This window comes from Sphaeramia orbicularis, chromosome 4, assembly GCF_902148855.1.
Source record: "Sphaeramia orbicularis chromosome 4, fSphaOr1.1, whole genome shotgun sequence".
In the NCBI taxonomy this organism is placed as follows: Eukaryota; Metazoa; Chordata; class Actinopteri; order Kurtiformes; family Apogonidae; genus Sphaeramia; species Sphaeramia orbicularis.
The window spans coordinates 6625085-6638801 of NC_043960.1; the positions used below are offsets into that span (position 1 = coordinate 6625085).

Sequence of the window (13717 nt, forward strand, 5' to 3'; positions counted from 1 at the left end):
CACACACACACACACACACACACACACACACACACACACACACAAACCACAATAACAACCTGATGACCAATTAAAACAGCAATCCCCAGTCCCCTGTTTATTCCTCCCCGTGCTCTCTCTTGCGTCTTCCCTGCCTGTGCAGATGCTGATTATTTTTGGAATGACAGGTAACACTTCATTATTCAAAGCCGCACATTTATGATAAAAGCATGTTTTCTCAACCCAATTAGATCAGCACCAAAATTAAAAGTGCTAGCTTTCATTTCGGTTCCTACCGACTTCCAGTCTAATAGACCTCCCTGTAATAGTTTTATTAATTGCAATTGCGTTACTGGTAGCCGAGTTTCCACGACCTGTTAATGTGCAGAATGGCTCTGGAGACTGTGTGTGTATGAACATGAACGCACTTTTAAGTGTGCTGTTTTTGGTTTTGTCCTGCCGTTTTCCTGAAAGCCGACTTTTCTCATGAGCTCTTACCACTTGAGAGTTGTTCTCACCTGCTCGATCCAAGTGTAACATGAGATTTTTAAGTCTCAAACTTTGATAAAATACATGTATTTTTAAAAAGAATGTGGCGTTAGGTCTTCGGTCTTCTTGTGCAATAAATAAACTTAAAAATGGCATAATTACTAATGTACAGTTGGTTGAAAACATGAACATACCATTGGCCTGCTCTGCTGCAGAGCCAACACTAGAGCTGCACAATGTTTCGTTTGAGCTTTGTCATTGTGATGTACGTGTGCTCAATAGTCACATGACAGGTGTCAATGTAGGAGGCAAATGAACTCAACGTGTTCTCATCTAATTTTAAGGATGTGTGACAGACACTGCACGTAGCAATCCACCAATTACAATTGTTCTTAATCAGTTTGGAGTGAGTTGCTGGTAACAGCATTGAAAAATGAGCAACGAACAAGAGAAAATCACTGTATACAAAGACTTGGAGCAGAAAAGAAAAGCAACATCAGTTATTACCTCTGCCAGGAGGTATTGTGATCACTTTGCTTTGTGTGTTTGTTTGTTTGTTTGTTAGCAAGATAACTCAAAAAGTTATGGATGGATTTTTATGAAATTTTCAGGAAATGTTGATACTGGCACAAGGAAGAAATGATTAAATTGTGGTGGTGATCGGGGTGGGGGGGGGTAGCAGATCTGTCTTGGCGGAGGTCTGCGCTCTCCGAGTGCTTTTCTTGTCTGGAATTATTCCAGCTACAAGAAGGATGATACTGAAACATGTGTTCTGTGTCGACAGTGTCTTATGTTGTGCCGAATTCTACTCCCTGCCGAAAACTGCATCGCACAGCAGCTGTCGAAAACAACTCCCCCTTCTTAAGTTAGCCATGAAAAGGACAATGTGCACCAAATTCACCCTGCTACACCAGAATAGCTCTAAATGTGAGCTGCTATAGTCATTTCACTCCTTTTGCTTCACAAGCTAATTCTGATGGGGGGATGCAGTTTTCGGCAGTACCTGGTGCCAAAAACTGCATCCCCAGCTGCGGGTGAAGTAGTTTTCAGCAGTATCTGTTTTTATTGTTATATATTTTGTGTGTTGTGTATCTAAGATTTAACTTTTGGAAGTTTTATATACCTTACAGTTTGCACATTCTTCAATATTAAACAGACAAAAAACATGGCTGACTTGGGGGGGGGGGGGGGTGTTTTTGGCAGGGAGCAGAATTCGGCACAACAGCTTACACCTGTTGCCACAATGAGAGGAAACACAACTAATTAGTTTGACCATTTACGTCAGCTCCACACAGCTGTTATATCCTCCTGAGTATTTTTTCATATCGCAATATATATATCGCAAGGTTAAAAAAAAAAAAAAATCGCAGTGTCAGTTTTTTCCAGTATCGTGCAGCCTTAGCCCACACAGTGACATGAGCTGGGATAATGCTGATAGTAGTAACTGTCACCCCCCCCCCCATTCATATGTCTGCTGGAGAGGATTTGGAAGTAGCTCAGACACAGAACTGTTCTGGATTGAATAGCCAGCTAGTGAAATTTCCATCCTTTAACCATATGTGATTAATAGAAAACCTTTTGTGGATGTGCTTGATAGACTTTTACATTGGAAATCACAGCGAACTGAAAGCAAATGAAAAAAAAAAAAGCAGTGAGTCAAAGTTGGCTATAAATGCAGCAAATCTCCCCAGATTTCCTGCAGTGTGTTATGGATATGATGTTGTGCTGCGGTTCCTCTTTGTGTCCACTCGGGTAAAGGTCTGATTCTCTGGAGCTCTGCCAGTCACCATGGCAGTTTGGGATTCTTGAGTTTCAAAACCAGAACCGGCCAACTTTTAAGACTTCACCGCTGCTCCCTGGGCGTATTCTTCTGACTACTGTTTCAGATCATTACGGAGCCACAGTAATCAGAACTGATTTATGTATATTTTGTAAGCGCGCCCTATATGTGTGTGCTGTATATACACATGCATCTCTCTAGTGTATGTACAGTCATAGTCGATGTATGAGTGTGTATGAGGAAATTAAAACCTAAAGATCGTCTTACTTGAACAGACTGTAAATTAACAGAGGTAATGCACTTTTACATCTCCGTACAGGTTTTTTTTTTTTTTTTTGTTTACTCTTGCTAAAATATGGCTAGTTGGCACAGACAGATTGATACATTTATTTGAAAGAACCCCTCTTTTGGTTCATTTAATGGTGCATTTAGCTCGTGTGTAGAAGTTAGAGTGCGAATAAACCTTTATACTGCGCGGCATCTCACCTCCTTTACAACAACACTTATCCTGTTTTACAAAAAATACAGTGTTGTCATAATCTCAACATGACTTTCAATTTATTTGCATGAATAATGTGCTGTATATTCAGAGTGTGTGTAGCCTATAGTCATTAGTCCAGTGGTTCCCAACCTTTTTTGCCTCCTGACCCCATTTTAACATCACAAATTTCTGGCAACCCCAGACATTCAAAACAGAGACTTTTTTTTTTTTTTTTTTGCTAAAATTAATTTGTTTTTGATCATATAATAGTTTGCTATACTATGTTGCAGATAAATGTTAATTTTAGAGGACATTTCGTCTATATAATGTATATTATTATGAACGAAGGCAGTAAATCCAGGTGTAGATTACTGCACAAAGTGAGAATTTTATTTTCCTTGGTCAGGATATGTACAGTCAGTCCAGCTTGGATTTACAAGGCTGACAATTAATACTGAACAAACAAGAACTCAAACTATGAATTATGAAAGAGCTGCAGCATCTGAAACCGACCACAATGAACATTTGACAGATAAACAGAACCACAGTGCTTCAGTTTCAGACTCACAGTTTGTCATGTCTTTTATGGATTGCGATTGTCTCTGTCAACTCAACATATGTTTTTACCTCTGCCAAGGAGGTTATGTTTTTGCCGGCGTTGGTTTGTTTGTCTGTCTGTCCGTGTGCAAGATAACTCAAAAAATGATGGACGGATTTGGATGAAAATTTCAGGAAACGTTGATACTGGCACAAGGAACAAATGATTCATTTTTGGTGGTGATGGGGGGGGGGGGGGGTTAGCAACACAACTATGCTCGGGGTATTTCTATCGTACAAGGTATACGCTGCGCCGCGTCACCGCCCCTTTGATTCCAGAACGCAGGTCCACTGTGTAAAAGTCCAGCCTGTCTCACCTCTGTTCCTCCTTTGGCTGTGGAAATCAGTCAATGGTGGACAAAAGGTGGGATCAACATCTCATCTTTTTTCTGTGATCTCTGTGTAAAAGTGGCTATAGTCAGTGTATGTATGTGTATTATTGTGTATAATTCAATTACTGCATTATGTATTCATTGTGGCTGAATGCAAAAATTAGGAAAAATGTATTGTTTGATTCTTGTATTAAGTTCAATCTGATCTAATCCAACTTTATTTATAAAAGCATTTTAAAACAACCACAGTGGACCAAAGTACTGTACAGAAAAATGAATAAAAACCAAAATAACAGAGTAAAATACAAGAATTGATTTAAAGACATAGGACAACTGTAAAAATAAATAAAAAGATAAAAAATTAAAAAAAAACAAATAAATAAATAAAAATACAGAAGAACAGATAAAACCTAAATGAAAGAATAAAATACAAGAATAGATTCAAACATGAAAAGCTGTACAATTTAAAAACAACAAATAAGAACAATAAACCAATACCAAATAAAACTGAATAAAAATAATGCATTCAGACATCTCACGTGGTTTCAAAAGCCAAGGAGAAAAGATTGGTTTTAAGAAGGGATTTTTAAAAAAAAAAATTTGTGAAGTTTGTGAATAAAGTGTAAAAGCACACTGGGGGGATAGGATTAAATAAGTTTATACTTCTTCCTGCTCCTTTTCGACCATGCAAAATTCAGACTTGCATGTACTCAAAGATGAATTCTGCTTATTTAAATGTTATTTTGTTTTTGTCTTATTTTGCTTTGTTTTGTTTCTTAGCATGTTCTAAATAAATAGCCTTTTCCTTCCGTGCACCAACACTCTGGAACAGTCTTCCTCTGGACATAAGACAGGCATGCTCTGTGGATGTTTTTAAAGCAAAGCTCAAGACCCACTTGTTCACTTTGTATTATAAGTCGTGATGTGCTTTTACTGTTAATGTTTTTAGCTTTTATGTTTTATTGTTTTATTGTGATTGATTTTATATCTGTACAGCACTTTGATTGAAAGCGCTTTACAAATAAATTATTATTATTATTATTATTATTATTATTATTATTATTATTAAAAAATAAATAAATAAATAAATTTGAGCGTGTATGATAGAATTAAAATTTAAAGATCGTCTTACTTGAACGCACTGTAAATTAACAGGTAATACACTCTCATATCTCCCTGCAGTTTTTTTTTTTTTTCCCTCTTGCTAAAATATGGTGAGTAATCCTGTCTCTGGATGTGTTAGAGTTTGAGACGACACCTCCATTCCTCACCTGTTCTCCTGCTGCATATGAACCGTTACAGTGATGTTGATGAAAGAGAGAGAAACCACATGTTTGCAGTGCAACATGCTCACAATCACTGTCTTGTCCTGTTCTTCTTCTCTTCCTCTTTTAATCTTTGTCCTTTACCCCCCCCCCCCCCCCTTTCTTTCACACACACTCCCCATCTCCCCCCCCCCCTCTCCTTTTCCTCCTCCCTCTCTCTATGTTCCAGTGGGTACTCCTTACTACATGTCACCAGAGAGGATACATGAAAACGGATACAACTTCAAATCTGACATCTGGTCGCTAGGATGCTTGCTCTACGAGGTAAACTATGGGAATATGTGCACACACTGTCACCCCGCAGTCGACTGGAGGAATGACGTGAGAACACATTGGCTCAGACACACACATAAACAAACCACCTTCAACCACATATAACAGATTAGAATACAGTAAAGATACTTAGAATCACATATACTGCCTGCTTTTCCCGCAGAGTTAGCTTGTGTTTACCTTGAACCTCGCTACACGCCATGACGTCAGGAGAAGAACGAACGTTTTTAACTCGTTTAATAATATGTAATGGTATGTTACGTGTCTAAGTGCTTTAACCTTCCCATCTCTTCCTGTGGCCCGGCAAACTCGAGGCCTTACGACTCTTCAAATTAAAGCTCTCTTGTCTGGAAACCTGCTGAATGTTGAAAGCAGATGAGTGAAGGGAACTGACGTGGCCATGTGTTTTATATAAGGCCGCCCGGTGACACTGACTAGTTTGATTAGTCAGGACTCTGCAGTAGACCACACCGAGCGGAGACGAGGGACACCCAGCCGAGGAGGCGATTGAACAGCAGAACACTAATAGACACAGATAATAAGAGTCATTCTTAGAATTTTTTTTTTTTTTTTTTTTTTTTTTTTTTACCTTCGCCAAGGAACGACAAGGTTATGTTTCCATCAGGGTTTGTTTGTTCGTCTGTCTGTGAGCAAGATAACTCAAAAGGTTATGGATGAATTTGGATGAAATTTTCAGGAAATGTTGATACTGGCACAAGGAACGAATGGTTAAATTCTGGCGGTGATCAGGGGTGGGGGGACTGATCTGCCTTGGTGGAGGTCTGCACTCTCCGAATGCTTTTCTGGTTTTAAATATATGTTTGTTTTTTCAGCATTCTTTTTCTTGCAGTCAAGGTAAACCAAAGTGACAGTCGTATAAGAAAAAACAATACTTTTAGATTTTCTACATAACAAAAAAAAAAACACAAAACCCACCCCATCCCTTCCCCCACCCTACAAAGTCCCGGGCAACGCATCCCCATCTAAGAGTTTGGAACTAAAATAAGAGCAGTTTCTCATTAAATTTCTCATTTGCCCAGGTTACAGTTCTTTATAGTAGTTCTTCAAGGTTCAACTGGACTAGTTTTACTTCAAAAGAGCTAAACTAGTCCAGTTGAACCTAGACTAATGGAGTTGTCACTGTTTATAGGTTATTATGCTATTATTTTACTTTTGATCATAATGGTCTTTATGTGGAACCTGAACTAAAATGAGTTTTACACCCTTAATTGTTAACATCTTCAGTGTAATTTTTGCACTTTGTAAATTCATCCTGTGGCCCAGATTGGACCTTTTGGCGGGCTGGTTTTGGTCCCCGGGCCGCATGTTTAAGACCCCTGCATTTGCAGATAGAATCTTATTAATATCCTGCCAGAACTGCTGTACTTTCCTGCTTTCATTCTAAGCTTTTACCTTTACAGTCTTTGCGTGCATTAAATACGCAGACGGGTGTTTTTTTTTCAGAAACAAACTCTCGGTCACGGAAACATCCACATTTTCTTTCCTCCTCTTAACTCCCATGAGTTGCTGATCACTTGGGCAGCATTTTAACGCACCAGTGACTACACCTTCTTTACAGCGCCTCAGGCATAGAGGTGCAGAATGCGCAAGGAAGAAGTTTGAGCTCAGCTTGCAGGTCATGGTTGCTCAGAGACCACAGTCCTTCATGCTAATTAGTTCCCCCACAATCCACTGCGGCAATGCATGGCTGTGGTTGGCTAAAAGCAGCGGGTGCTTTAGGTCACAGTCTGTTTCAGTACTTTTTATATATGTGGTGTTTGTGCGCTTACACGGAAGATGCTACACGTACTGTTAATAAAAGACAGATTGCCACTGGGTAACATTACCGCTGTTGCTTACTTTCTGCAGGTATCGTGATTGCATTACCACACCAGCGCCGCACAGTTGTCTTTAATGAAGCTAATTGTGTCGAGTTTGGTTTTGTTGCCATGGAGTCTGTGGGTTAAGTAAAACCCAAATTCCGATTTTTAATTTCTCTACCTTCTGAACACTGTCACTACACTTTCCCATGGTCTCAAACGCCACTTCTCCTCGAACGCTTTCAGCTTAGTTCACCTAGACTTTATTTGTCTCAGCTATGTTTTGGCACCAACACGTTGCATTTCCATTGTGTCATCATCTCCAGCACAACTGCAGCTACGAGCAAAGAAAAATACAACGGAGGAGGGAAACTCACTGTATATTACAATTTATTGAAATAAAACATAGGTGTAAGATTTTTAGGTGCGAGAATGTGGTTGTTTAGACTCAAATCTGCGGTCGATTAAAATTTGCTCTTACGTTTTTTGAGATTTCCTGAATCCGTGTATCGTTCGTTCTTTTCATATTCAATTGAGAATCCACAATCGGAAAACGCAAAAATGACTCGTTATTTCATTATTCACGTACAAATCAAAAATCAAAAAACGGGGGTTGATGGTGTCCTCCCCTCCTCGGGCTCTTTGTGCTTAGCTCCACCCCCCCCATAGCCATATTACTTTAAATCAGTTCATATAAACTCAAACTGATAGTAACTGATACAAATACATTATTACAAATATTAAGTTGTTGAACTCGTTTCATTCTGGCTGCCTCCGCCACTACGGCTGCCACAATAATACTAGCAAATTAGACTATTGGTATTATTATTATATATTTTTGTGTTGTTCTTATCATTATCATTATTACAACAATTAGTAGTTTCCCCCTCACTCCTCCCTCTCTCTTTCTCACTTTCATTCACACTCCCCTTTTCCCCTTTTCCTTATCACCCCTAATCAAGCTATATTGTTTAATTGCTCTTTACATTTATTAACTTGTTCATTGTAATATGGTGTTGTAATTGTTGTTGTTTTTCATTACTCTGTTGTTGTTGCTGTTGTTTTTGTGTTTGTTTATTTCTTTGATTTCCCTTTGTTTGTGTTGTTTTTTTCTGTCTGCAATGTCTTGTTAACTAATACTAATTTAAAAAAAAAAAAAAAAAAAAAAAAAAAGATAATCCACAATCAGAAAAAGAAAAAATTGACTCATTATTTCATTATTCATGTACAAATCAAAAAACAAGTTAATTTTCATTCTTTCGATTGTACGCACAAATCACGCAAAGTGTCTTCTACTTAGATTTTCTACCGTGGCTGCACTGTTTTAGACAAAACAACAATACCTGGAAGATCCTGACCATTTTTTTCAGTTGTCATGTCGTCCTCCTTCAGAGTAACGCGTTTGCTGCCTCTGAATAACACGAAATTCTCCATTATCGCAGAATGCATTAGACAGAAAACTAGCAAACGCACGATTCTCCAGCTCAACACACGAAGAAGTCAGTAACTTCAGGGTCATATCAAATCAGATATCAAAAATGTCGACATGGAACCCCACATTAGGTCCATTTGCTTATTTCCGATTTTTAATTTGTGTGTACAGTCGAAAGAAGGATTTGATTTGATTTGTACGTGAATACTGAAATACAGAGTCATTTTTTCGTTTTCCGACAGTGGATTCCCAATTGAATATGAAAAGAATGAATGATGCACTGATTTTCCTGCTAGCTTTTCTCAGTGTCCAGCATTTTCTGTCAATTGCATCACTTTTAGTATCACTTGTGGAACCTCTGCGAAGGTGAAAATATGATATGGTCTTAAGTATTACCTCATAATAGAATATAGAATTAAATATGATAGAACAGACATGCAAAAAAAGGCCACACCAGGCCTTTTTAGTACTGACACCTAATACTGTCACTGGAAAAGCTGTCAATATAGATAGGTTTTAGAAACTAAATAAACTCCGTCCATTGTAAAACAGTCTGCCCGGGATGTATCTGGACATTCCATTTTTTAATATTTGCACAGGAACCTGTATTTGCTCCATTTGCTGTACTTCATGTGCAGTCTGACTCCACTGATCTTCCACCCTCCACCCTCAGAATAACTACTAGGGGTCACAGAGTCAGAATTGCCTTTATTGTCGTTTGACAGCACAGAGTACATCAAACGAAATTGAGTTCAATGATTAGGGACATCGGGCCGCTGCTCCTAGTAACTAGAGCGCCACCACAAAACCCTTTTTCGAAAATTGCAGTGAAGAACAGAAGATAATGCAAAGCACAAATATGAGACATCATACAGTTTTCACACAGTACACGTGGACACATGCTGGAATTTTTTCATGGATTTGATGGGAATTGGGGGACAGCGTCAACATTAGGCAGACAGCAGACGTGAAAAAAAAAACAAAAAAACAACTGGGGTAGTTTGGACACAGTTTGGACATAACACTGAAACTAGACAGAATGAAGGAGGTCAAAGACAAGAAGGAGAACTGGAGAGTTGGGGGGAAAAAAAAACAAAACAAAACAGGGAGCGCATTAGAGTATGGAAATAAAGACGCAACAGTAATTCTGCGATATATACAGGAAAAATATAGGAAACTACAGAGCGGAAAGGGCCTCAGTAAGACGAGCGATAAGAGAGAATGGAAAGAAAGAGGAGAATGATGGTTTCAGGAGGGAGAGAGCAAAAAAAAAAAAACAAATAGCAAGAGCAGAGTTATGGATTGCTGGAGAGAAGAGAAAGATTGGGGAGTGTTCATTCAGAAAGAAAGTAACAACTGGAACAAGAGCAGAGACATCAGGTCAAGGTGAGCCATGCAAGGAGCCTGTGGAGATAAAGATTTTACAACCTTATTGTTACCAGAACAGCGCTCACACCACACAATGCATATTCCGTTTGAAGAGTAGACCTTTTTGCTTTTCCACCGCTCTTGGTTGGAATACTCCACGGTGCGCTCACGGTATCAGGAAACTTACCTTTTCTCTCCTAAACTCTTTTCTTTCTGGGCTCTATTCTCCTGTCCTCTGCTGTGTTCCCCGTCCGTTGGCTTCTCTTTCCTCACTTAACCTTCAGGCATAAGGAATTCACATAGAAAACCACGTCTGATCCCTTCGGTGCTCATCGATTTCCCTCTGATGATCGTATCGGTTGTGGTGTGTGCTGAAGTGTGTTTTATGTGTGTGTGTGTGTGTATCCCAAGGAGTTCGGTTACTTATGTGTGAATCAGCTCCATTTGAGAAAGCCTGGTGTTTTTCCATTGTTGCGCCCGAGGGGGTTGAGTTAGGGGTCCGTGGGGTGGCTCCGTCAATACCTGGTCATTGTATGTGCGTCTATCTTCATCTCCCATTCTGTTTGATCCCCTTCTCCCCGTGTTCAACCTCATTACATCACCTGACCTTGCCCTGCGCCCCCTTATCATCCACCCCCTCCTACCCCCCCCCCACCTCCATCCCCTCGCCATGGTAACAGGGATGCTGCTGCTGCTGCTGCTGTTGCTGTTGTGTCCCTTGTTGACCGGGAAGGTGAAGGGGGTCACATGCCAGTTGATGAATGAGTGGTCTCCCAGCTCTGCCCCCCCCCCATTCACTAGTTTCCCTCTTGTACAGATGTGTTGTGGTTTCCGTGTTTTGTAGAAAGGTTAGCCGAGGAGGGGAATCTGTCCGAAGGCTCCAGTGGAATGAGTCTCCTTCCTGTATGGAGCTGGGCCGTCCACGCCCTCTGACTGTGCCCACGTCTCATGCCTCCTGCCTCATTCCGCTCCCTCCCCTCTTGTTTTTGCTGTTTGGTTTTACGAGGCCCAAAATGCTAGGTTCCCAGCAGCTGGCGTTTGCATGTGATGAGCTGCCCCTGTGGCTAGCTCTCCGTAGGTTTTTAAAGTGGGAGTTGGGTTTTTCGCTAACAAACCTGCTGCTTGTAGGAAGCCTGGGAATCTTTTCCCATAGCATGTTTATTTTTAATACCTGCACATACGTCGGTACAAAAGGTATATGCTGTATGTTTTTTTCATAGCGGTCGACCTCTCAAGCTTCGGCAAACGGAGGAAACTACACTATATGGACAAAAGTATGTGGACATGTTGAATTCAGGTGTTTCTTTTCTAACAGGGCCTGGGATACAAAACAGTAATGACTAATGTCCGAATATATTAAAGTTTGTAGACACAGGTAGGAGCAGAGATGCATTCAGGGCACCTTGTAAAAACAGGAATCTACATTCAAATGAGCACAAATGTACAAATCAGGCAACTTCATATGGTTTTCCATTGTTCCTTTGTTTAAATAGAAAAGGAACGACATCTGTCATTATACCTAATGAAGGGGAAATAATTCCTAGTGTTAAAATATTAAAGTTGAGTCAATGAATCATCTTCTGTGAACTTTCATGTATCACCAGGATACTCTTCAGGCTGTCAGTGGTATCAAACTACATACTGTGATAAGTATAAATATTAATCAATATCATGACCATATATCTCCCATATATAACACAGGCCTAGTTCTTTATAGACTTCAATGCACAAATGTTTTGTAAGACTTCAGTGTTAAGTGAAATACAGAGTTTGTTTAAACATGAATTATTTTACATAAATCAGAGTTGCACTATATGGACAAAAGTATGTGGATGCGTTAAATTCATTTGTTTCTTTTCTAACAGGGGTCTGGGATGCAAAACAATAATGACTAATATTATAATGTAGTTTTATTTTGGGATGAATATCATTGCATTGGTTAGTTTTGTTTAAATTGTTATCTTTGATGCCAAAATGTAGATGTACAGAAAGTCAAGAATGATATAGTAATGGCCACAAAACACTTAAAGATGAATCAGCTTGAGTAAAAGTATCTGCTCATGTGTACTTGTGTTATTATGCTTCATATACTGAAGAATGGGTAGTTGAAAGCTGATATAATTACAAACATTTGGAGTGAAAATAACTGATAACAACTGATAAATTGGCCAATATCATCACTAGCAGAAACTTGATAACTGCTGCGATTAATGTCTCAGATAAATAAAAGTGATGAATATGTAAATATACACATTTGTATAAGAACAAAACCAATACATCGTTAGCCTCATAGCATAATTGCCTTACTCATACACTATATGGACTAAAGTATGTGGACATGTTGAATTCAGGTGTTTCTTTTCTAACAGGGGCCTGGGATACAAAACAATAATGACGAATGTCATTATGTAGTTTTATATTGGGACAAATATTGCATTGATAAGTTTTGTTTAAATTATCTTTTCTTCTAAAATGCCTCAGAGATGGTTTTATTTAATTTTCCTCAACATTGATTTTGGGTTTTTTTGGTTTTTTTTTTCATCCATGACTATGATTTTAAATGTTCTGCCTCTAAATTTCCAAAATATTTTTCCTGCTCTGACTGTAAATAATAATTTTCTACCACAACTAACCATCTACTTCCTTCACATCTCACTGAGGAAGAAAAATCTCCCATTAAACTTTAAGGAAATATTAATGTTTGTATCTCATATCAGAAAGAACAGGACATCTTACAGCTTTAGCCATGATGTGTCCCAATACGTTTGTCCAAATAATTTATAAACATCAATATTTACAGTTATTACAGTCAGAGCATGAAAAATATTTTAGAACTTTAGTAGTAGAACATTTAAAATCATGGTCATGGATGAAAAGAAATAAAATCAATGTCAAGAGAAATGAAGTAAAATGCATTTTGGAAGTAAAGATAACAATTTAAACCAAACTAACCAATGCAATGATATTTATCCCAAAATAAAACTACATTATAATATTAGTCATTATTGTTTTGCATCCCAGACCCCTGTTAGAAAAGAAACACCTGAATTTAACACGTCCACATACTTTTGTCCAAATAGTGTAACTGATTTATATAAAATAATTCATGTTTAAACAAACTCTGTATTTCACTTAACACTGAAGTCTTACAAAACATTTGTGCATTGAAATCTATAAAGAACTAGGCCTGTGTTATATATGGGAGATATATGGTCATGATATTGATTAATATTTATACTTAACACAGTATGTAGTTTGATACCACTGACAGCCTGAAGAGTATCCTGGTGATACATGAAAGTTCACAGAAGATGATTCATTGACTCAACTTTAATATTTTAACACTAGGAATTATTTCTCCTTCATTAGGTATAATGACAGATGTCGTTCCTTTTCTATTTAAACAAAGGAACAATGGAAAACCATATGAAGTTGCCTGATTTGTACATTTGTGCTCATTTGAATGTAGATTCCTGTTTTTACAAGGTGCCCTGAATGCATCTCTGCTCCTACCTGTGTCTACAAACTTTAGTACAGACGGAGCAGGAATAGAAGCATCTGGAAATAAGACCAAAACACAGAACAGACTCTGTGCAGAGTTTTGTTTTACATGACTACATCAGTACATTTACCTCTATTGAACTGAACAGCCAAATGGATAATCTACCCACGTGTGTGTTCTGTGCAGATGTAGCATTTAGCCTGTTTTTTTCAGTGTGAAAAGTGGTTGAATCTGTCCACATTAAGTAAAAATGCCACAGCTTATCATTACAAACACCTTACTTTTTTTTTTGTTTGTTTTGAAATTCTTTCATATTTGAAAGAACGATAAATACACTTG

General features: G+C 38.4%; 1 protein-coding gene across 1 annotated transcript in view; it reads left to right on the top strand.

The window, feature by feature from the left end:
* nek7 (NIMA-related kinase 7) overlaps positions 1-13717 on the top strand; it is a 105234-nt gene that overhangs the window by 67042 nt on the left and 24475 nt on the right. The window contains exon 8 of the mRNA XM_030132899.1: positions 5153-5247. Coding sequence (XP_029988759.1) covers positions 5153-5247 — 95 coding nt within the window. The remainder of the gene's footprint in view (positions 1-5152; positions 5248-13717) is intronic.